At 47.5% G+C, this 24,802-nt stretch overlaps 1 protein-coding gene across 4 annotated transcripts in view; it reads left to right on the plus strand.

The window, feature by feature from the left end:
* Agpat4 (1-acylglycerol-3-phosphate O-acyltransferase 4) overlaps positions 1-24,802 on the plus strand; it is a 103,385-nt gene that overhangs the window by 38,816 nt on the left and 39,767 nt on the right. For 3 of the 4 annotated variants that reach the window (XM_070010098.1, XM_070010099.1, XM_070010097.1), the window contains exon 2: positions 3,905-4,167. In XM_070010098.1, coding sequence (XP_069866199.1) covers positions 3,990-4,167 — 178 coding nt within the window. In that variant the 5' untranslated portion in view covers positions 3,905-3,989. Of the gene's footprint in view, positions 1-3,904; positions 4,168-4,216; positions 4,361-24,802 lie in introns of those variants that run through there. The other variant, XM_070010100.1, reaches the window with a different exon arrangement.

The following is a 24,802-nucleotide window of genomic DNA, read 5'->3' on the forward strand; positions in this document are numbered from 1 at the left end:
GATAGGAACTATCTTAAGATCTTTCTTAGAAGGATGCAGAGTAGCTTCCTAATGATTGAGTTACAGATGCCCTGAGTTGTTGCTGTGAATATCAGAAATTGCAGTGCCCTTGTCTCAAATATTATACATGACTGCTGTTCTTCCAAGAATGTTCTAGGTCCTTCAAAGCTGTGAGGAAATAGTCAAAGCATTTTAAAATGTTTTCTCTATGGCTATGCTCATCACTGCTTAGATATTTAAATCACGTTTTCTCAGCCTGATACTAAACTGCTACATTAGAGAAGAAAGCACTCCTTTATTCAAGAGAGAAAACAGCTCCCCCTAACTTCTAAAATATGTCACCTATTTATCCTTGGGACACCTCTCCCCTCCAAATAATGTAGCGTTATCTCTCTTCATGATTATTTCACAATTCAGCACTTTTATTTTATTTGATTTTGTTTGGGGGGGGGTGGGTACACGCTGGTCCTGGGGCTTGAATCTGGGCCTGGGCGCTGTCTCTGAGCCTCGTTGTGCTCAAGGCTAGTATTCTACTGCTTGAGCCATAGTGCCACTTCTGGCTTTTTCTAAGTAGTTTGTTGGAGTTAAAGGTCTCTTACGCGTGACTTTCCTGCTGGGCTTGGCTTCAAACCTCCGTCCTCAGATCTCAGCCTCCTAAGCAGCTAGGATGACAGGCCTGAGACACTGTGGCCAGTCAACTCAGCCAACTTTTTTTTTTACCATGTTCCTTTTTGAATGATTTCCTTAGCCAACTTTTGGCGGGGGGGGGGGGGGGGTTGCATATAAATCTGAGGATCATTCTATTACTCCATTTTCCATGGCTATCACAAAAGCCTGTAGCCGGAAAATACAGAAAGAAGAGAGGCTTATTTAGTTCTGGACATTTCTTGGTGGTAGCATCCGGGCAGGAGACATCCTGCGGACAAGATCTCGGGAGAATGAAAGGTCACGTGGCCAGTTAGGACGCTGAGGAGCCCGGTGGGGCTCCTCTTCGTTTTACTTGAATACTGAGAACTAGTGGAAAAGAGCTTCGCCATGGGACCCTGCCTTCCTGGGCCCTGCCTCTTCAAAGGCCCTGCCTTCCCAGTGATGCCTCACTGCGGAAGAGGCTTCCAGAATGTGACGTGGGGAGTGGGGGGAGGGACTTCCCCCCATCCAGACCCTGACAACCAGCTGAAGTTCCACAGAATCCAAAAGCAATGCCTTCCTTAGGATTTTGATTAAAAATCGATTATCCCTTTCTCTAGCGCAAAGGTAGAGCCGCACTTCAGAGCCAGGCTCCCCAGTGAACTGCCCCGCCTGACTGCAGCCCCCGCCCCACTGGAGGGCAGGGGTGTGAGGAGATGTGTTGGGATTCAACACCCGGAATGCAGATCCTCAGGCCGCCTGCCTGACCCCTCTATGGCCTGCCTGTGTGTGATCCCCCCACGCTCAAACACGGCCAATACCATGCTATATCCTGCTGAAGTCCAGCTCTAGCCAGCACTGACCTGAAAGCACAGTGCTCCTTGGAACTTTACAAGGATGTTAATTTTCTTCATCCTACCCTAAGACACTGTGCTAGAACTTGAGGACATCCATACCTGCTTCCCTACACATCTGATGACAGCCAACCTCCTTTTCTTGCTGTTCGACCAGCAAAGCAAAGGTTGTGTGGAGCTCATTGATGGAGGTTTGTTTGTCCCCAGCATCTCAATAAAGAATCAGACCTCCCTGGCCAGATTGTTCTAGAGCTATTGGTAGCTAATCTGGGGCCGATGAGTCACCACATGAATATTCAAACAGCTGGCGGCTCCCAATGCCAGTCACCCCATTTATGTGGAAACAGGAGTCCAGCACGTGCGCGGCCGCTTCGTGCCAGCTTCGTGCCTTTCCCTTAAACTGGCTGTGTCGGAGCCACACCCCGAGCTTCACAGCCTGGAAAGGAGCTGGGAAGTGATGATTCTAGCCCTGTAGGGTTTGGATTTGTGCCACAGAGTGAAGATGCGGCTCAGAGAATGGGGCGTCTCCGCTGTGGGAAGCTGGCTGCAGAGAAATCAGGGCAGAACTTCCTGGCCTTCCTCCCTCTCTGGGGAACAGCACGGGATCGTGGCTCACTGCATGCTCACACACAAACAGGTCTGCTGTGAGTGCCCTCGTAGCTCAGACCTAGGACCCAGGAGTGCACTCCATCTTCTCACTTTGCATACTCTGGGGCCGGGAACTTCACTGTAGGCCACACTGGCTTTCGTTGTTGAAGTAAATTCTGGGCTACACCACAAAGGGGGATTACAGTCAAGGAGAACCCTTGCCTCATACCCCAAAGCACAGTTCCTGGATGTGTGTAGGAGTTAGAGATGACCTCCCAGGTCCAGGATCCAGTCAGTGATGCTGGGAACCTTCCACAGGCCACCCAGTTACTCTGAAAACTGAGACAATGTAAGTCATTTCCTGGGATCTGTGAGTCTTGAATGAGATCATGGGTGTGAACCTGTTAGCTGATTGTGTAGCTTTGGGGCACTAAAATAAAGACTATAACAAATCTAGGATCTGTGAACGATCTCTGTTAGAAAGTATACCATACAACTTGAGTCTTTCTTGAGGTCTTCGGCAGCGATCTCTGCTTCTTGGAGGAGCGAATGTGTTTATATACCTGCCTTCACCTGTCTTCAAAGGCTGACGCTGCCAGATGGCAAAATCACATCCGTATTTCATTTCAGAGCCAGAGACACACAAGACGTGGAGGCTGCCTGTTCTCTGTGTGCTCAGTTTCTGGTTGCAGAACTCTTCATTAGTTTTGTGTCAGTACTGGGGCTTAAACTCAGAGCCTTGATGTCTCACTTGGCTTTTTTGCTCAAGACTGGTGCTCTGCCACTGGAGCCACAACTCCACTTTTACCTTTTTGGTGGTTGGTTGGACACAAGAGTCCCACGGACTTGCCTGGCTGGCTTTGAATTGTGGTCTCCAGAATAATTAGGATTACAGATGTGAGCCACTAGTGCCCAGCTGGATTTTAGAACTCTTCAGGTGTGTGTGTGTGTGTGTGTGTGTGTGTGTGTGTGTGTGTGTGTGTGTGTACACGTGCGTGTGCATGCACACACATGCCTCTGCCTGCCTGTCTGTCAGAAGTTAGTTGTTTACAAATATCTGCAGACCTCAGTTCTCTGTTGCCTTCGCTGAATCATCCTGTAATGATTAAAACGTAATTGTGCTCCCTGTGTGTGCGGATGATGTATTGAGTTCTAAGGTGCTGGGGAGCTGGTGGCAAAGCTGGCAGCCCAGCCGATGGAGCAAGCAAGACGGCAGCATAGGGCACGGATGGGCACTTGTGTGCAAAGTGCCTGGTCTCTGCTTAGCTCGAAGGGGAGGAGCCTCGGAGCGCCTCCCCCTGTAGGCCTTCCATTCCCAATCTTCAGTAAAGGTACCCACCTCTGAGCATTGTCCTGAGGCTGACCTGATGCCTGACAGGAAGCAAGCACAATCGCAGTATTCGCTAAATAAAAATGAATCAACCAGTGCGCCCTGAGTTTAATCTCAAGCACAGGTTTCCCTTTCAAGAGCATTTTGCTCAGCTATAAAGCCATTGCTGAGCACTGGTGGCTTGGGCCTGTAATCCTAAGATCTGAGAATTGTGGTTCAATGCCAGCTGAGTAGGAAACTCCGTGATATACTTATTTCCAATTAACCAGGGAAAAGCTGGAAGTAGAGCAGTGGCTCAAATGGTAGAGCACTAGCCTTGAACAAAAAAGCCAAGAGACAGCACCTAGGTCCTAAGTTCAAGCCCCAGAACACACACACACACACACACACACACACACACACACACACACACACACACACAAACACACACACACACACACACACACACACACACACACAACCTACCGTGTGTTTGCTGAGCTTGAATATTGGTTTGTGTTTTCAGACGCTTTCCTGAGTCCTGGATCTCTCCCTTCTACACATCTCCCCCTGTGGGCATTGGCTGGTTTTTGGACAGAAGCACCAACATCATGGACCTGGTGGGGCTGCTCAAATCTCAGTTCCTGTGCCACCTGGTCTTCTGCTACGTGTTTATCGCCTCGGGGCTCATCGTGAACACCCTCCAGCTCTTCACCCTCCTCCTCTGGCCCATCAACAAGCAGCTCTTCCGGAAGATCAACTGCAGACTCTCCTACTGCATCTCAAGCCGTAAGACCCCTTCGCGTTGTCTCCGCGGTGGCTCTGGGTGCAGATCGCGAGGCTTTCCTTCTGTCCTTGCCCCGCTTTCACTTGAAATGCTCATTCTGTCTTCACTTTTCAAAAAACAAAGTTTTTTTTTTTTTGAGTAAGAAATGCCTAAAGTTGAACAGCAAGAAGGGCATACTGCTCAGAAGCCATCAGTGTGAGTGATTTCTTTGTCTTCCTTAGGGAAATAGTATGCAGCCATGCTATTGCTTGTGTGCATACGTGCATGTGTGCATGCGTGCATGGGACTCTGTGTGGGCATATGGAGACAGAATGTGTACATACACACTTCTTTCTGCCATGCTTGGGATGGAATATACGTATATATTTAAAACAAAATAGCAATATACCATATACTTTTCTTCCTTGCCTTTGATTTTGTTGTTGTTGTTTTGTTTTGTTTTTGCGGTACTGGCTTTTGAACTCCGGACCTCTTGCTTGGTTGAGCAGGTGTCTGCCACACCCTCTCAGCCCTTGACTTTTAAAAAAATTGTATTGTAAAAGTGATGTACAGAGGGGTTACAGTTACATACGTTGGCTTTATTATTTTTTTTAAAGAGTCTTGTGTTTACCTGGGCCAGGCCACGTGATGATCCTCCTGTTTATATTTCCTGAGTAGTTGAATTAACAGGCCCAAATCATCACGTCCTGGCTTTTATTGAATACAATTTTATTGGTCTCTAACTGCCATCTTCTCAATCTCTGTACCTCTGTGTAGTTAGGATTAAAGGCATGAGCTACCACACCTGTCCTATTTCCTTACTTTCTAACACAACTTTTTATTTTTGAAATAATGGTAGATTCATTTGCAATGGTAAAAATCCATACAGTGAAATCCCTAATACCCTTCAGCCAGTTTCTCCTGGAGGTGACTGCTTATATAACTGGAGTGGGAAATTCCAACCAGAAAATTGACATGAATACAATCCATTCACCCACTCAGCTTCACTTTCATATACACTTATTTGTAAATGTGTGTGCACATGCGTGTACATGCTTATGCTAAGCTGTTGAGACAGCTGTTTTAATTTGACTGTCCTGGGTCTCAACTATTAAAAAGATAAATTGGTATACTGGGACATGTAGAGATGTGTTTTCTTGTTGTTGCTGGTGAAGCAACTTAAGCTTCAAGCTGTTCTCAGAAGTAGAAAATGCACAGTAGAAAGTGAGCAGTTTTATATATCTATATCTATATCTATCTATCTATCTATCTATCTATCTATCTATCTATCTATCTATCTATCTACACACAATGTATACATGGCTGTAAATATATCAAAATATGGGCTCTCCAAGCTAGCAACTTAAATGTGTTACCTTAGATTATTGTGAGTGCAAAATTATGGATATCTTCTAAAATTCTTTATAATAAGCCACCGAATTTGAATTTGAATCAAAACAAACTAAACAGTGATCCAAATGAGTTAGTTACCTTGTGCCTATCCAACTGGTTCTTTATAAATGATTTATTTTATTTATTGGTGATCTTGCTATGCAGCCCATGGTGGCTTTGAACTCAAGATCCCCCTGCCTCACCTTTCTGATTTATAGCATGGCCTACCATACCTGGGCTTATAGCTTCAGCTTTTAATTAACATATAATAGTTTTTCATACTCCTGGTTGTGGTGTGACACTTAGAAACATGTATGTAACATGTAATTAATGCCAGGCCAGAATAATTGTCATACTCATCTCTCAAACATCTATTACAGAATCATCTCTCTGTAAGCTATCCTGAAAGGCACAGGGATTGTTTTCATAGCTCAAGGGCTGCGCTCTGCAGCTGCACCTTCTGCCCAAACTTCTGCGTCTTGTGCAGTCCCCTTTGCCACGTTCTGATTTTTGCCTCTGCTTTAGGGATCATATCTAAAAAAACCTTTGTCCAGAACAAAGTCCTGCAGTATTCCCCTATGTTTCCTTCTAGACATTTCATAGTTTCAGATCTTGTGGTCAGCCCTTTGATCCATTTTGGGTTGAATTTTGTATCTGCTATGAAATGGAGTCTAGTTTCTTTCTTCTCCATGGATAGCTGGTTTTTCTAATCCCATTGATTGAGGGGCCTGCCTTTCACCCAATGTAGGCCCTTACTGCCTTTGTCAAAATCAGTTTGGCTGTAAATATGTGGATTTTTTAAAAAAATAATTATTTTGTTGTGTATTTACTTCTGGACTCTCTACTCTGTCCTGTTGTTCTGTGTGTTCTATGTGTCTGATTTTATACCAGAACCATGTTGTCTTGATTCCTGGAGCTTGGTGATCAGTTTTGAAGGTAGATGTTGTAATGTGTGCTCCTTTGCTCAGCCTGGCTTTGGCTATTATGAGTCTGTTGTGGTTCTATAAAATCTTAGAAGTGGGTTTTCTATTTCTGTGAAGGCTGTGACTGGTACTTGATAGAAATTGTGCTGAATCTCTGGATCACCTTGAATAGTATGGGCATTTCAACAACTCCAGTTTTTCCAATCCATAGATATGGTATGCCTTTCTATTTGGGGTAGGGTGTGTATCTTGTCCTTCTCATTTTCTCTTTTCTTTGATGGTGCTGGAGGCCCAACTCCAGCCCTGGGGGACAGGTAGGCCAGCTCTGGAACATCCATCTTTAACTTTCCCTTTTGTTTTGTTAATGTCTTAATGTTTGCATTATAGCGATCACCCACTTCCTTTATTCCTAGGTATTTTATTTATAGCTATTGTGGAAATGCTTTCTTGATGTTTTTCTTAGCAGTTTCAGTACTGCTGTATAAACAGTGGTGCTGATTTTTGTATGTTGGTTTTACATCCTGCATCTTTGTTGAATTTGTTAATCAATTGTAGCAGATTTTTAGTAGAGTCTTTAGGTTTTTCTAGGACTAAAATCATGTAATCTGCAAACATCCTTTCTTGGCTTAAATAGAAGAGAAAAGTGGACATTCTTGTCTTGTTCTTGACTTAGAAAGAAATTCAACTTCTACCCATCAGTATAATGTTAGCTATAGGTTATCTTTGTACTTTCTTGTGAGATACATTCTATACCTAATGTTGGATTTTAGCATACACTTTTCCTGTATCTCCTTTATTCCATCCATGTGGTCTGTGTGTTACATTTGTTGGTTTGCAAATGCTGACCCATCCCTGCACCCCTGAGATAAACCCCACTTGATCATTAGTATAGAGTCTTCTAAACCTGCTCTTAGATTTAACTTGTTTGCATTTGTTGAGAATGTTCACCAGGGATTATTGGTCTGTAGCTTTCTGTCTTGATAGTTTTCCATGTGCGGTCTGATTTTTGGTATCTGAGTAAAGCCGGCCAGCCTCATAAAGTGAATTAGAAAGGAAGGGTTTTCTTTTACAGATTTTTGAGACTAGTTTGAAAAGAAATGGTATTCTTCTTTAAAAGTCTGGCAAAATTCAGTAGTGAAAACCAGACATGGAAATGCATTCCTGTAACCCCAGCAGCTTGCAGCCCGATGCAGATGCCATTCAGGTACCTGAGATGTTGAGATTCGATCTCAGAATCAAAAACGCACATAGAAGGGCTGCGGCTGTGGTTCAAGTGATAGAGAACTTGCTTAGCATGTGTGGGGCCATGGGTTCAACCTCCAATATGGAGAGAGACAGACAGAAGGAGACAGACAGACGGAGACAGACAGATGGAGACAGACAGAATTGAACCGTGAAGCTATTCAGTCTTGGGCTTTTCTTTTTTGTGGTACTTTTATTATTGAATAAGGAATCTCAGCTTATTATTGGTCTATTCAGGTTTTCTGCATCCTCATGGTTGAGTTTTGGTAGGTTATGTGTACACAGAAGTATAGTCATTTCTTTTGTTTTTCCAAGTTGACATATATGTGTTCATACGGCTCCCAATGGTCTTTCGTATTTCTGTGGTATCAATTGTAATGTCTTCTTTTTCATTTCTGATGTTATTTATTAAGATCTTCTCTGTTTTGTTTGGTTAGTCTAGCTAAAGTTTGTTGACTTTCATTTCTTTAAAAAAAAACCCAACTCTTGTTATTTTAATTTATCTTTAGTGTGGTTTTAAAGTCTCTATGTTGTTTATTTCTGCTGTTGTCTTTGTTATTTTCTATTAATTTTAGTTTGACTTGTTCTTGTTTTTTGAGATCTTTGAGTTGAATCATTTGTTTGTTTGAAGTTTCTTTTTGTTTGGATGTAGGCACTTATTTCTATAAACTTGCCACTTTATAGTGATTTTGTTCAATCCAAAGGTTTTGTTTGGTACACAGTGTTTCTGTTTTTGTTTTAAGAAAATTTTAAATGTCCTTTGGTTTCTTCATTGCCACATTGATTATTCAAGAGCATGCCATTTGTTTTCCATGATTTGTACCATTTTTAAAGTTCCACTCATAGATTTCTAGTTGTATTCCATTATCATCAGAGAACTTACGTGATATGATTCCAGCTTTTTTTAGACTCAGTAAGACTTGTTTTACAGCTTCACGTGTGTCTCTCCTGAGGAATGTTCTATGTGCTGACATCCGCAGCTATTGAATGGATGGTTCTATAAATGTCTCTTTGCTCTATTGGATCTTTAGTGTAGCTTAATTCTGTATTTTTGTTGTCTTTGTTGGTTGCTTTGTTTTGATGATCTGTCTATTGATTAAAGTAGGAAGTTTATATTGAAGACTATTTCTGCTTTCAGATATAGTAATGTGATTGAGTGCTCCGGAAACGGGGCATATGTATTTACAGTGAAGGCTTCTTCTTTTTTAATTGATCTCTCCATCATTATAGAATGTTATTCTTTGACTTTATATATATATATATATATGCATACATATATGCATATATATATTTATATTGGAAAGATACTATACAGAGGGATTACAATACATGTGTAAGGTAATGAGAGTATTTCCTATAGAAACCCCTCCTTTGTTTTTCCCCTACTGTCCCTTTCTTTGACTCTTTTTACAGTTTTTGACTTAAGTCTACTTTATCTAGTCTAGCCAGCTTTGGGTTGTTATTGTTGTTGTTGTTTGTTTGTTTCTTCAGTTTCTGTTGGTATGTGTCTTTAACTACATATCTTTTTAAAAAATTCAGCTAATCTAAGTCTTTTAATTGAAGAATTTAGTTGATTTACACTCACAGTTATTGTTGATAAACACATAATACATTCTTGTCATTTTGGTAATTCTTTTCCTGGCTGTTTTGTAAACCTTTTTGTTGTTGTTGTTGGCCCTGGGGCTTGAACTCTGGGCCTGGGTGCTCTCCCTTAGCAGTTTAGCTCAGGGCTAGCACTTACCACTTGAGCCACAGCACCACTTCCAGTTTTCTGGTGGTTTATTGGAGATAAGAGTCTCATGGACTTTCCTGCCTGGGCTGGCTTTGAACCACAATCCTCAGATCTCAGCCTCCTGAATACCTAGGATTACTGGTGCCTGGCTAAAATGACTTTTTAAATTATTATTTTATTTTTTTCTTTTGTCTAACTAAGCTATTTACAAAGACTTTTTTTTTCTGGTCTTGTTGCTTTAACTCAGATCCTGGTCACTGTCCCTGAACTCTTTTGCTAGAGCTAGAGCTTTACCACTTTGAGCCACAGCTCCACTTCCTGTTTTCTAGTGGTTAATTGGAGACAAGAGGCTCACAAACTTTCCTGCCCAGCCTCCTGAGTAGTAACTAGGATTACAGGCTTGAACCACCAGGGCCTGGCTCAAAGCTATTTTTTAAAGCTAAGAAATTCATTCTTTTGCTTAATCCAGTGTGTTGTTAACACCACATACACACACACACACACACACACATACACACACACACACACACACGCGCACACGCACACACACACACACACACATTATATATTTGTTTATTGAGATCCTTAATGCCAAGATTTCTATTTGGTTCTTTCTTGACACATTCTTTAAAATAATCTCTGTCTCTTAACTATCAATCAAATCTTGAATTACTTACCTAATTTCACTTAATTGACTGTAATCTCTTGTATCTTACAGTTTCCTTACAATCATTTCTTTTCAAATTATTTTCAGGCTACCCATTGCTTTCTTCTTTCTTTTTCTTTGTGGTTCTTGCTGGAGCGTTATCATGTTTCTCTGGTGCTATCCTGTTACCTCACTTTACATCGCTTCTGTGTCCCTGTACTGATATTTGCACATCTGGCAGATCATTTACTTCTGCCGGCGTGGTAGGGTTGTTTTCATGCTAAAGGCTTTCTCCTGGCTGTGTGGCAGCTGTGCTGGCTTTGGTTCTGGGTAGGTGCAGTAGTTACCTTCATCACCTGCAGTAGGTATTGGCGATGGCTGTGGGTGGCCTAGAGGACTTCTGGGACTTCTCTACTGGTAGAGATGCTGCTGTTAAGTGGCACAGGTCCGTTGGTTGCTGTGAGGCAGGGAGCCCATGCATTTGCTTGCTGCAGACTTGGTGGGGAGGGCAAGGTATGTGGCATGGGTGGGCGCTGATGGGCACCTGCCCATGCCAGGGCATGGAGATGCTCCTCAGAGCTTCACAGGCCAGGCCTTCCTGCATTCCAGGCAAGGGAAGCACGCCGGGGAAGGCTGCCTGGGCCACAGGCACTACCTGGCTGTCCCCTTCCACACCCCCCCCCCTCCCCAAGAAGGACAAGTCTTCTCATCATAGCTGCTCCCGAGAGCCAGCGGGGGGCAGGTAGAGCTAGCTGTTGGATTCCCAGCTGTCTCTGGGGTCCGGCAGGACAGCTGTCTTCCCCGGGTCCTGGGGGGAACGGCGCCAGTCTGAAGGCTGCAGGCTGCGTCCGTGGTGTGGTAGGGTGGCAGGGTCGCTCTGTGGGCCTGGTTGTTGGACACAGCTGCCCAGCTGCTTGATAAGACCCAGGGTGAGTGGATCTCCCCGTGGTGCCTGGCAGGAGGAGGCCAGGTGGGGCTGGGCATCTTCTGCAGGGCGGTGTAGCCCGGTGGGAGCTCAGCCCCTCACGGGGCTCTGGGCTTTTGAAGGCGGCACAAATGCTTCAGAGGTTCGTGCAGTCGTGAGGCTGCTGTGGGCCCTGCCCGCCTCTCCCCTGCAGAGCCACGTCTCTGTTGCTTTCGAGGCAATGTCCGCTGGGGAGACCGGGCGGTCCAGGCTACAGGCCTCAAAGCGTGGCCCATGTCTCTGCCATGTGTCATCATCATCCCGCATGCCCAGGGACTCCAGGGTCTGCCCTGGGAGCCGGCTGTTGGTTGTCTTTGTTTCCCTCCTTCTCTCGTAGAGCGTGAACTGCATCAGGTGGCGGGGTTACCTTTTTTGTGTGTCTCACTCGTTTCAACTTCCGAATATTAACTTGTGAAGAAAGAAGGTAATGGAGATCTTCTTCTTTGTGAGGCCCTTTTCCAACATCGAACATGAAAAGATGTCTGATCCTAAAAGCCATATTGTTTCCATGTATGTCTGTGCTAGAGTGTTTTAGATTACAGTGTTTGTAAAATCCTAAGGCTGACTGGAAAATGTCAAAGAAAATACATTTAACCCATTTGTTGTGGCTTGTTGGATATAATTCAATCCAACACTATGTAATGCATTTTCTTAGTCATATACTCTAGACTGGATCTCCCAGTATTCAGGCTGCTGTAGAACAACCCCAAACCCGCCAGAGCAGGGCAGAGAATGCAGGAGGTGGGCTGGCCCTGGAGCCCTATCTGTGCGAAGAGATAGGAGCTTTCATAGTCCAAGAAGAGGAGAGAGCTGGCTGAGATGAACATGGCCATTTTAATTCCTTTCTTCCTCCAGCAGTGTTTCCATTGATACAAAACCAGATGTAACGAAACGATGTTGCTTGTGTTTTTATCGAAACCTGTACTTACATAATTTGCAGGCACCTTGGGAGATTCTGGTGTGGGTCTAACATTTTCCTTTTTGGTGGTACTGAGGTTTGCACTCTGGTGCTCTGCCACTGAATGATAGCTCCAGCCATGCTTCTTGCTGGTTATTTTTGGGATGGGGTCTCACTTTTTACCCGGTTGCATCCCTGGGCCATGGTCTGCCTGTGGCTGCTGCGTTTCCCATCGCTCCTGGAATGACAGCGTGAACCACTTTGGCTCTCCTCCCTTGATAGAGAGTCTCATAGATCTTTCTGGAATTGCAATGCTCCCAACATCAGCCCCCATGTTGCTTAGGATGCCAGGCATGTGCCACTGTGTTCAGTTATGGATTGAGAAGGGGGTCCTGGGAACTTCATTGTTAGGCTGGCCTTAAATTGTGATCTTCCCATTCTCAGCCTCCTAAGTGGCTAGGATTATAGTCGTGATCCACTGGTACTCAGGTCAAAGCAGTGTTTTGAACTGACCAAAGGGTTCAGAAACATGCCGAGAACTGAGTCTTACAGTGATTCTCTGGCAGTGGTAGGCGATCCTAAGGCAAAGACCACAGCATGGTCATGAAGACTGCTGAGTTTCCCTTTTCTACTTGCCCTCCCCTCTGCCACGAGATGTGACACTGAGAAACCCTGAGCTCTGTGGCTGATCCTCGAATGGTTTATAAATACGAACTTCCCCATATGTTGCTGCAGCTACTAGTTATTGCTGGCAGAAAGGAGTTGTGTATCAACTCAACCATCATAAAAGCAAGGTGTGTTTTGGAGGCTGACTCTTGCTGATGATTAGACTTTGAAGGTCATTTTTCTATTTGAGTTCTGGAAGCCAGGGCCTGGCATGGGTCAGAGAATTCCTGGGCTTGTGGAGGTGGAAGACCCCTTCATGTCATTTGTTCTGGTGCATTGCGGTCATGCCCACAGTCATTTTCTTGGAATTGAAGAAGAGAACAAAGCGTGCCTCTCACTAAAGGCAGTTTCCCAGGAAGACAGCTTGTTAGTATTGTACTAAAGGAATCCAGGGCGTTAAAACACACACACACACACACACACACACACACACACGCATGTACGCATGCACGTACGCATGCATGCACGATGCTGTCCTCACAGCCTCAGTCGCCAGCACCGCTCCTAACCTCCATCCCTGGGGAGGTGAGCACCCTTTCCCAGTCCCGGGATGCTCTCGTCTGTCCTCACCTCCTGGGCAGATGCGTGTGTACTCTGAGGGCAGCGGTGTTGGATTAGGGGCCACATCCATGGGCCGGGGGTGGGGGCTGTCCTGGCCCTGCCCAGGGCTTGCGTCAGTGGGCGAGGGTGACCAGCATGGCCCGGGCATTGCACAGAATCCATGACCTGACTGTGAAGAGGCCTGTCTGCCACCTGCAGGGCTGCCTGCGTCTGACTGCTCCCACATCACAATGGTCTAACAAAGCCACGCAGGCGCCACGAGGAGTCCTCCGCCCTCAGCCCTGAAGCCAAGTGGAACATGGGGAGGAGACACGGGGCTGCGAGGCAAATTCCTAAACCACGCGTGCGCGTGAGCCTCGTGGGTGGCAGAGTCTCGGGGGTGAGAGCGGTGACGGCCAGCTGGACGGTGAAGAAGGGCGCATCCTTGGCCTGCCCTCGGGGGACAGAGAGGCAGGGAGGAGGGGCTGAAGCCCAGCTAGCCTCCACCAGAGCCAGGATTCATCTTCCCCGTTCTCACCTTCCCCGTTCTCTAGACACTAGGACATAGCACTGGTGGTCACTCCACCAGTGACATGCGGTGGACAGTCCGCTTCCGCTTCTGCTTCTGCAGGTGGCTTCTTCTGCTCTGGCTTCCGTCTGTAGGGGAAGAGCATGAGCAGGACTGGGTGCTTGGGATGCCGGCGAAGGCACGTGTAACGTTGTAGTAGGCCTGAGCAGATGCTCTTTGCATCGGGTGCTTCCTCCACACGATGCCCAAGAATAGTTCTGAAGGCATGCCCCCCAGTTCACCCAGAGCTTGTCCCTGAGCACCTGCTGCTGCTGCATCCTTGGGCTTAATTAAGCACTGGGCCTAGAGATGACTGGGTGAGGGGTGTCCATTTCTGATGTATGACCTCTGCTACCTGCCTTGGCTCCCAAGCAGAGGAACACCATCTCTCATCCTTTCCTGTCCCCACATCTGCTCACATCTGTCCCCACATGGGTGGCCAAGTTGGGCCAGAGTGAAGACATCCCTTGCAGAACGGCTCGGATGCTGCAGAGCCAGGTCGTCTGGAGGACAGCATCAGCAGGGGGACCGTCAGTGTATCACTGGGCGGGCAGGATAGCGCAGTGGACAGGGTGCGCCAAGCGCCTTTTATGTTCTGTGTGAAGAAAGCCGCGGGCAGCCGGTGAGCGATGGTGGTGTGAGCGTCACCCTGTCTGAGATGGAACCTGAGCACCGGGGGGGGGGGGGGGGGGGTCCTGGCCGAGGCCACCTGCCCTCCTGCAGCCAGAGAGATGCTTGCGGAGGACACGGGCTTCGGGACCAACCAGCCTGGGGCTGTGGCTAACGAGCGTGGGGCCCTGATACCCTTGGCCCCATCGTTTATTTTCCACCCAGCTCGCAACCCCCGCGTGGGGTCTGGACTCTGAAGCGGAGACATCGCCAATCGCACTCGGGTCTAGGAATGTGACAGGCGTCTTTGTGGGCCTGTGAAGGAGCCTTGTGAAGGCAGCGAGGGGAGGCGTGCGGCCGCCGCCTGCCTGCGGCCCTGGCTGAATGGCTTTCTTGTTTGTTTGTTTTTCTTTATCCCTGTAACTGGCAGAGGAGCCATAGACAGCGGCGGAGCGTGGCGACCCAGACCACCTCGGGCTCCCGGACCCCGGCAGTTGGCGGCTCCTCGTGGGAGGGTGTGGGGGAAAAGCCTGGCTTGCCCTCAGAGATGAGTGTGGTTTGTCCGGTGTCCCGAGTTTGAGGTGTGGATTGGGAGGCGACGCTGGCAGAATAAGCAAGGGTGCATCTGCCCACGTGCACTGACCGCGTGGCGTGAGACGTGGCGTGCGCGACGTGCAGACCCCGAGCTCCCGCTGAGGCCCAGGCTTTTGTTCTTGGTTCCTTCTTGAGAGGGAGGGAAGCGATCTTCCGGGTGGTTCTAGTGGGCCAATGCCAGCATTTCCAGGAGCAGGCAGGATGCCAGGACATGAAGACTAGATTAGGATGTTTGAGGCTCAACAGAGCTTGTTAGGATTTATTTATTTTCTTTTATTGTTATTTTTTGTTGCTAGTCCTGGACACTGTCCCTTCTTTTGTTCACTCAAGGGACTCTACCACTTGAGCCACAGCTCCCCTACTAGCTTTTTGGCGGTTCATGGAGATAAGAGTCTCATGGACTTTTTCCACCCAAGCTACCTCTGAACGGCGATGCCCAGATCTCAGCCCCCTGAGTAGCTAGGATGACAGGCAGCCAGCTACTTACTAGGAACTTGGAGCACAGCGTTGACCTGCGCGAGGCTGGGGAACAGCCATGCCACATGGTCGTCTTGCTGGCAGAGGGGCGCACCAGGTCCCTGTCCCACCGGGTGAGGCCACCAGGAGTCCTGCAGGGGAGAGCAGAGAAGCCGAGCGCGCAGCAGGGCTGTGAGACCAGCGGGCTCCGGAGTCATCAGGAGCAGCCCATTGGCACGTGGAAACGAGCAACCCACGGATGGGCGGAAATCTAATTCTAGAAGACATGTACAAACCAAACAACTGGTTAGAAGCAATGCAGGGCTGTGGGTTATGTAGGAGTGGTTAAATAGGATGATTAGTGCCTCTTGTCAAACGGCGAAGACTCGTTTATTAAGAAGAATGAAAAGGGTACTCCAGTCTGCAGAGAGGAGACGTCTGGAGGTCCCTTGGAAGAGATTTCAGTCCGTATTTAAAATATTATATGAGAAAAATGTCATTAAAGAAAAGGCTGTCTGTGTCACCTTTGGCATCCTTTCTCAGTCCTAAAGAAAGCTGACAACAGGTTTAGGGAGTGTGGCCTGGCAGTGAAAGGCTCCTTTTTTGTTGATGTGTTGATGCTGGGGCTTGAACTCAAGGCCTGGGCACTCTCTCTTAGCTTGTTTTGTTTTGTTTTTGAGCACTCCTTTGAAGCATTTTTTCATCATTGAAAACGGTTGGTTGTTCAACATCACAACCCGCACAGCCCCCCACAATGGAAAGTTCCAGGTTGCAGAGCTTTTGATTGCCCTCCCGTGTCCTCATTGTGGAAGCAGTGGCAGTGTTTGGGGGAGATTTCATTTTCAGATACCGAACCTTTCCCCCCCCCAGCATGTAAAGCAGCTACAATGACAGAACTAATATATACTCCCCAAAATGTACATAGACGTTTTGGGGGTGTGACTCAGGTATGAAGCAAGAACATGGACGTAGGGTTTTCTCCACAACCATGAGGATGTAATGTACAGTAAACCTGCAGCACCCTCAGTCTCCGCTCCGGAGCGTGGGAGCTGCACAGCAGGTGGCGGGGGCTGGGGTCAGGGGAGAGGCCATTGCTGGAGCCTGGCTCTGTTGGTGCAGTTGGCAAGCACAGGTGGAGGTCTGTGAGTCATCCCAGCCCCGGTGGCGTGTCTCACACAGCGCGCTCTCCCGTGGGAGCTGCCTCCTGCCCTCCACGCGGGGCTGGTGCGGCCACAGGGACCAGTCGCTGAGGGACGGGTCTCGGTCAGCCGTGTGCGCTAGCTCTGCAGCCACCGTGGGCAGGAGGAGGCAGAGCTGGAGGCAGAGCTGGAGGCAGACCTCAGGAATGGGTGGTGGAATGGGTGCGGAATGGAGGAGGCCATCTGCGCTCCCCATAATGACAGTTTTCTAGTTCATGAATTCCTTTGGTAGTTGAAGATACCTTTTCCAGTTTCACCTGCATTTTAGCCAAACCCAGTCCAAGGTGACCTGCAGTTCCTTGCATGTGTCATCTTCATGACACATTTGTTTCTGTTTTCATGGAACCCTGAGCTGCTATTCTCTAATTCTATTTTGACTTTATTCCTTCAGAGCTGTGCACTGTCATCCCTTAAATTTTTTTATATTGTTATAATGAAGGGTTATAGTTACATAAGTCAGGTCGAGTCCTCCTCCTCCTCCTCCTCCTCTTCTTCTTCTTCTTCCCTTCTCCTTCTCCTTCTCCTTCTCCTTCTCCTTCTCCTTCTCCTTCTCCTTCTCCTTCTTCTTCTTCTTCTTCTTTTGTCATTCATGGAGCTTGAACTCTGGACCTGGGCACTATCCCTCAGCTCTTCAGCTCAAGGCAAGTGCTCTACCACTTGAGCCACAGCACCACTTCTGATTTTCTGTTGGTTAATTGGAGATAAGAGTCTCATGGAGTTTCCTGCCTGGGCTGGCTTTGAATCACAGTTCTCAGATCTCAGCCTCCTGAGTAGTTAGGATTATAGGCATGAGCCACCAACACCCAGCTAGTACACTTTTTTTTGGATGTCACCCTTTTCCCTTAGCTTTTTTTGTTCAAGGCTGGTACTATACCACTTAAACTACAGCTTGACTTCCAGCTTTTTGCTGGTTAATTGGCAATGTCTCGTGGACTTTCCTGCCTGGGCTAGCTTTGAACCACAATGCTAAGATGTCAGCCTTCTGGGCAGCTGGGATTCCAGGCCTGAGCCCCTGCCACCAGCACCTGGCTATATTCTTCTTGCAGACTCTTTCCCGAGGCTCTGACAGCCAGCGGGGGCAGAGAGCACTTTCCTGCCCTCCTGCTGGCCTGATAATTAAGTCTTTGAAGCTTGTCTGAGACTTGAAATGGAACTGTATGACACTGTACTAAAGGAAATGTATTCATTACCTGACTTATGTAATTGTAATCCCTCTGTATATCACCTTTATAATAACAATAAAGTAAATAATAAGGTTTTAAAAAACAGAGAGAGAGAGAGAGAGAGAGAGAGAGAGAGAGAGAGAGAGAGAGAGATGGAACTGTTAGCTTCCAGTAGAGAAAGCTTAGGACAGTCTAGACATGACTCCAGGCAGATGGAGTCTGTGTGTGCAGGCCCTCCATGCTGGGACAGTCCTCAGTGCTGGCCTTGGCTTCAAGCTCCACCTTCTGACTGGCTCTCTTGAGTCCTTGCTATAACCTTGGAGTTTTCTGGTCTCCACCTGCCATCTGTATGTAGGCCTTGTTTGATTCATTCATTCACCATTTGTTGAGAATCTGTTCTAGGAGCCAGGCACACAGGTGAGGATACATTTAGGATTTCAGTCCCTACCTGAAAGCCCAGGCAGGCTGTGACCTCTGACCCCCAGGAGCCTAGACCAAGAGCAGAGGTGGAGTTTTGCTCCCCCGAAGATGGCCCACATCCTCCAGGTGGCTCAGCCCTCTGGCTGTGGCCTGCCCGAGCCCTCACTACAGCCTCCGGCTCTGGGCTGAGTAGAAGGAAGAGAACAAAGCACCCCCTTGTCTTTGGGAGGACTATTCACACATTCTATAGGTTGGTTTGCGACCCATTTTTCTGGGGAGGAGGCAAAGCTTGCCTTGTAAACGAGTGGCGGTTAGGCCATTTTCTCCGGCTTGTCAACGAGTGGCGGTTAGGCCATTTTCTCCGGGCCTGTGGGCCGGACTGTGTCAGTTCCATCGCGCTCTGGAGACACGGACAGGAGAGCTCAGGCAATTGCAGTCTAGCAGAGGACACTGGGACACTGACCTGGGGCAGTCTGGAGTTTATCTTTTCTTTCTTTTCCCCCCTTGTCTTCTTTCCTTTACTGTCCATTTTATTTTATTTCTTTGTTTGCTTTTTAAAGACCGAGTTTCACTATGAGAGCCAGGAGGCCTCAAATTCATGATTGTCCCGCCCATACAGGCGAGAGTGCTGGGATTACACGCGCACGCCGCTGCGTCGGGCTGCGTCTTTGGGTTTCTGCGTATGGCTTTCTGCTCAGCTCCTCTCCCAAGATCCTGGGGAGAGCAGACATCTTCCTCACCATTTCCCTCCATTTGGGGTGCATTTCTGCATCCTGGATGCGTTCGTGAGTCCCTGTCCCCAGGCTTCCCCAGGAGGCCCTGGTGGGGCTTGCGTGGCCCGCGCTGGCCCGGGCTTCCGTGGTGCTGCCTCCGGCTTCACGGTTCTTTCCCATTGTACAGCCGCACGTGCCACCCTGGCCTCCACTTGAGCGGATGCAAACCATGAGTGCGTGGGATCCAAGTCAGGTTTTATTCTGACATATGGAAATACTTAGAAAATGATTCTTTGAGTCAATTGCCGGAAGTAATTATTTTTTTGAACACATCAACTTTTCTGTTTCCCCCCCCGCCTTTCTCAGTTTTATTTCTCTGCAGCTATGAACTTTGGAGCTCTTAAGTGGTGAGCGAGAGCTCATTTCTTACTCTAGTTCATTGCAGGGATGTTGTTGTTGTTTTACTGTTTTAAGAGAACCCCTGGGCTAAGGAGATGCGGTATTCATGTGCTTTATTGAGTTTTAGCCTAAATTATGTGGCTGTTACAAGAAGGAAATTAACTTTAGCCTGTTGTGTCTGCTGTGTGGGTTGATTGAGTCTTAAGAACCAAAGGATAGCCAGGCCACCAGTGGCTCACCCCTGTCATCCTAGCTACCCAGGAGGCTGAGATCTGAGGATCAAAAGTCAAAGCACCGCCCCTCCCCCTAAGTCCTTGAGATTGTCTTCAATTAACCACCAAAAAAGCCAGAAGTGGCATTGTGGCTTAAGTGGTAGAGTGCTACCCTTGAGCACAAAAGCTCAGGGGCAATGCCCAGGCCCTGAGACCAAGCCCCGGGAACAGCAAAACAAACAGAAACCCAAAGGACTTGATCCCTAGATCTCAGCCCCCTGGATGAGCCACCAGTGCCCGGCTTCCAGTTGGCTTTGAAGTTTGAAAATCTTCCCTGGTTTAGGAGTGACTCTCTTCATTTTCTTCTTGTTCTTTTTTTTTTTTTAACCACAACTAAAATTATTTTTATAGCTGACTCAATAATAATTATAAAGCAGCACCAAGGGGAAAAGGGGGTGGGGCATGAAGAGTTGTTTGAAGCTCTGCTTTCCTAAAAGTGAGTTGAGATCTGGGAAAGAGCTTCCGGCTCCTCTCCTAATCATATCAGTGTGTCACCAGGCTTGGCACAGGGGACCGTTTAAATTCTTGGAAGTTGAGGGGCGTTTGGGTTTTTTTTTGTTTTTTTGCTGCTGCTGCTGCTGACAGCTTTGATTGGCATTCTGTTTGCCTTGTAAGATTTAATTAGCATTTGTAAAATTTAGGGAAATTAAACTTAATCATGAGATAATGAGAATGAGTGCTGTTTCTAGATAATTATCTGGAGCTGGAGGACGAGCATGATTGAAAAGGCAGATCTGGGTGGGAAATTTAAGTACGGACTGAAGTATTTATGTTCAAGTAGTTCAGCCAGTTAAAAATTCAGTTTTCTCAGAGAGTTGGTGGCTCTTGATGAGAGATGGGGGGCTCTCTTGAGGCTGAGATCCGAGTGAGGATTGTAGTTCAAAGTCAGCCTGGGCAGGAAAATTATGAGCCTCTTTTTGCCAATTAACCACCCAAAAGCTGGAAGTGGAGCTGTGGCTCCAGTGGTAGAGTGCTAGCCTTGAGCGAAAAAGCCAAGGGACAGTACCCAGACATGGACAAGACCCAGGAATATTAACTGGAGGCATTCATCACTGTTAAACCAATGAAATAACAAATCACTGGACTGATAGAAGGACATTTGGAAAACGCAATTTCAATAGGCAAAATTTTATCCAGACTGACTCAAGACCATCTCTCCAAATTTCAGAGGTGTTGAACTTCTGCTTTGCATTTATTTAGAAGCTAAGACAAACTGATTGATAAACAGAAAGTCTCCATCATGTACATGAATGTAAAGGGTCAAGATATTTCACTCCTCCGAATGCAGCTGAGAAAAAAACAGTAAGTTTAAACACATCTTCCTGGCTTGTATTTAGAATTGAGAAGGTCAAGTGTGCTCAAGAGAAGGCTAAAATTGTAACAACTGACACTCAGCAATCATCTTGTCTCTGTGGCTTTGAGTTCAGCTTCATTTTCCCATCGGCATAGCTATTTGTTTATGTTAATGGTATGCAGAGTGTGTGTGTGTGTGTGTGTGTGTGTGTGTGTGTGTGTGTGTGTGTGTGTGTGTATACAGGTGCAGCAGCACAAATGCTGCTTGTGTCAAATTCAGGCAAAGAAGGGCAGGGTTAAAAAGAAAACAAACAGCCAGCCCCTAGTGGCTCATACCTGTAATCCTAGCTATTCAGGAGGCTGAGATCTGAGGATTATGGTTCAAAGTGAGCCCAGTCTCTGAGACTCTTATCTCCATTTAACCACCAAAAAGCTGGAAGAGAAGGTATGGCTCAAGAAGTGGTAGATAAGAGCACCAGCCTTGAGCAGAAAGAGCCTAGTGAGAGTATGAGGCCATGAGTTCAAGCCCCAGTACCAGCACACACACACATTGTTAAGCACGTATCACAGGCCAAAGACTGCGCTCAGTGATGGCCTGATATCAATGAGTAGACATAGCCAAATGTTCCAGAAGACTCACAGTCTTCTAGAGGAGGGAGAGGTAGAGAGACCCTAGAAGGTAACCATAATGAGAACGGGTTGGGGTTACACAGTGTGTTTTGCCCCGGGTTCTGGACAGGTCTGTGGCACGGCGCACGTGTGCCCCAGGAGCCCTCTTTTCCAGGCCTCAGAAGGAGGTGCCTTTACCCCCTGGGCTGGCAGCTGGTGGCCGGGACCTCAGTTGGTGACACCTCGGGCAGAGGCCTTCTCCAGCTGAGCGAGGTTTGGGCCGAGGGCACTGCCTGTGCAGCCAGGCGGGCTCGGCCCGGGTTTGCCTGTCCCACACAAGCGAGGCCGGTCCCCTGAGCAGCCACCAGCCCCCTCCCCACAGAGACGGGCAGCATTCTAGGAATGTCCCTGGATCTTTGGAAAGTGCGATCTGTGGAGGATTAAATGTGGTTAAATGTGACTCTGACAGTCTACCACAAAGGAAGCCTAACCACCAACTCTCAGCCACACTCCTCTGTTCAGTCAAGTGGCGTGGACGATGCTATGTGGCCCAGCCGCCACGCATCACCCCTGTCTGGCTTTTCCTCTCCCGCCTCTGTCTCCACTCCTTCTAGGGGAAGACAGCCGCCTAGACCTTCACTGACCAGAGCACCTGAGCGCTCAGGGAGGCCTTACAAAGAGGCTCTAACTGCCCGCCTCCGTCCCCTCGGTGATAGCCTAACTGTACAGCCCCAGCACCCAGCCCAGAGCCCAGGGCTAAGCTGGGTCAGTGTGAACTACTGACCTGAGATGCTGGCACAAGTGTGTGTGTGTGTGTGTGTGTGTGTGTGTGTGTGTGTGCGCGCGCGTGCGTGCATGCATGCGTGAGCCTGTGTCAAGGCTTAGCTCAGGGTCTGGGCCCAGTGTCTTAACCTTTTCACTCAAAGAGCCACACCCCCACTTCCAGCTTTTTGTTGGTTAACTGCAGATAATAGTCTGTCTGGGCTGGCCTCAAACCACAATCCTCAGATCTCAGCTTCCTGAAAAGCTAGGATTACAGCTAGGCACGAGCCACTGGCACCAGCTAGTCATTACATTTTGAGGCAGCAGCTAGTCCATGCATGCAGCTATCAGCGGCGGCGGGGAGGCGTGGAGCCCTGGGTCAGCCACCTGGCCTTGACTTCCAGGTCAGGTGAGCTTCCTGGAGGAAGGAGCAGGGAATGTAAGCTATGTGAATGAGCCGAGTAAGAGCTCTGAAAAGGAAGAAGACTGAGTGAATAGTGGCTAGCATCTAGCTAATTTCCCCACACTTCTGCCTACATGGGCCCTATCCTTGTGGGGGTACTTGTGTCTCAAGCCTGGCAGCCTATTAGACTTGTTAGGATGAAGCTAGATCCCAGGGCTGCTCCCTGGACCCAAGGCCTGCAAGAGAGCCGCAGGCACCTCCTGGCAGGACCACGTGGCGGCCTTGGAAACCAGAAGCCACCAATAAGAGAAACAGAAAAACTCTCTCCTGGTTTTTATAAATGACTTTCATTTTTCTGTGCTCTATTTTTAACTGAAGGGCTCTTTGAGTAAAAATAAGACTAAAAAAAAGTCAGTTGGTTCCTGTAATTTCCTTCTCTTGGAGTACTTTCACATCTCTCTGGAGGTGATGCTCATTAGTCCAGTCCCAAGGGAAATTGTCATTTGTCATTGATGACTTCTTAACCTTCTGATCTGATTAGGCCCAGAATTGCCATCTGCCTGGCAAAGTTCCAGCCCCTCCTCTGAGGCTCATTTTCTCCAGAAAAGACCTGAGTCTCGCTGCTTGGTTTATGACCCCCTCTTGGGCTAAGCTGCTGTCCCAGCAGGGTGTCTGGCAGTTGCTGATGCTGGCAAACATGGGACCATCACCGTCATCCAAGCTCATGGGTTGGCCCTGGGCCAGCAGCAACCTAAGCTATGATAGACACTGGTTCTTCTGAAAGGAGGCCACAGCGCAGCCTGTGCTTATGAGTCTGGACGAAGAAGGAAGTGTTACCAAGTAGAGCAACTCCTCAGAAACCAGAATCACGTGGTTGTGACGTACCTAATGGCTCAAGATCTCCAGGAACAGCGTGGTCCTCAGTGGGACCTGGCTCTTTATCAGGGGTGAGTGAGGGGCCCATGGCCTATGCCTTGGACACATTCGAGGTCCCCCATGTCCAGGCCAGATCTGTTACACACTGGACAGAGATGGAGAGAGGGGGATGCATTCAGGGCTGGCTTCCTACAGATAATTAGGACCTTTCCACAGTTTTCTGGAGATAAAGTGGCCTATTATTTAAGATAAAACTGAGTAGACAACCAGCCATTCACTATGTCATTCCGATATTTTCTGGCTTGTAAATCCCTTTGTGGAGTCATTGGCACATGGACTTGAACTTAAAATATTAAAAACACTAACTACTGGGCTCAGCGTGAGTGGTAAATCATGTTGGCGTCAGCTTTGACGCTCTTCTACCCGGTTTTCTCATGGATGCTACCAAGTCTCACTTGCCCGGCTGGGCCTCAGGACTAGGCTAGAATTGGGGTTTTTTTAGATTAAAAAAAAGTAAATTGTCTTCAGGTAGTTTCACAAAAGGGTTTTGATTCAACACACTGATTGGAGAGCACAGTGGCCTTGATCCGTGTCACCTCTTCTATTATCCCCCCTTTCCTCTCCCCTCCCCGTCCCCAACCCCACTAGTCACCTGGCTCATTTTCACACATGACATTGGGAATATGGCTGCGTTGGCCATCTTCTCCTCCTCGGTGTCTGCCCGCCCTCCCTCCCCTTTGCCTCCCCCTTCCTCTCACAGCATGGTTCAACTTCCTGGTCTTCATGTGGTTAATATAAATTTGTTGTTCAAAGGCGATACACTATTGCCATCCTCTCTTCTGGGTACCACACATTAGACAATAAGGTTATGTATATATGCATATCACCCTTTATGTGGTCTCATATATATATATATATATATTGATAACTTGGATCTAACTTCTGCATAGGGGAGAAAACAGGTGTCGGTCTCTCTGAGCCTGACTTAACTTCACTTAACATGGTTTTTCCAGGTCCATCCATTTCCTTGCAAATGACATGTTGTAATTCTTCTTGATGGATCAGTAAAATTCCATTGCATTAATGCACCACGTTTTCTTGATCCATTCATTCATTGAAGGGCATCTGGGCTGTTTCCATAACATGGCTATAGTGAATGGAGCAGCAGTGAACATGGTTGCGCAAATGCCTTTATGGTATCCTGACTTGTAATGTTCTGGATAAAATGTCCAAGAGTGCTATGGCTGGGTCATAGGGGTAGTTATGTGTTTGGTTGCTTTATTTATTTATTTATTTACTTTTGGTATTTGTGTGTGTGT

This window comes from Dipodomys merriami, unplaced genomic scaffold (genome assembly GCF_024711535.1).
Source record: "Dipodomys merriami isolate MVZ:Mamm:240054 unplaced genomic scaffold, mDipMer1.0.p SCAF_8, whole genome shotgun sequence".
Classification (NCBI taxonomy): domain Eukaryota; kingdom Metazoa; phylum Chordata; class Mammalia; order Rodentia; family Heteromyidae; genus Dipodomys; species Dipodomys merriami.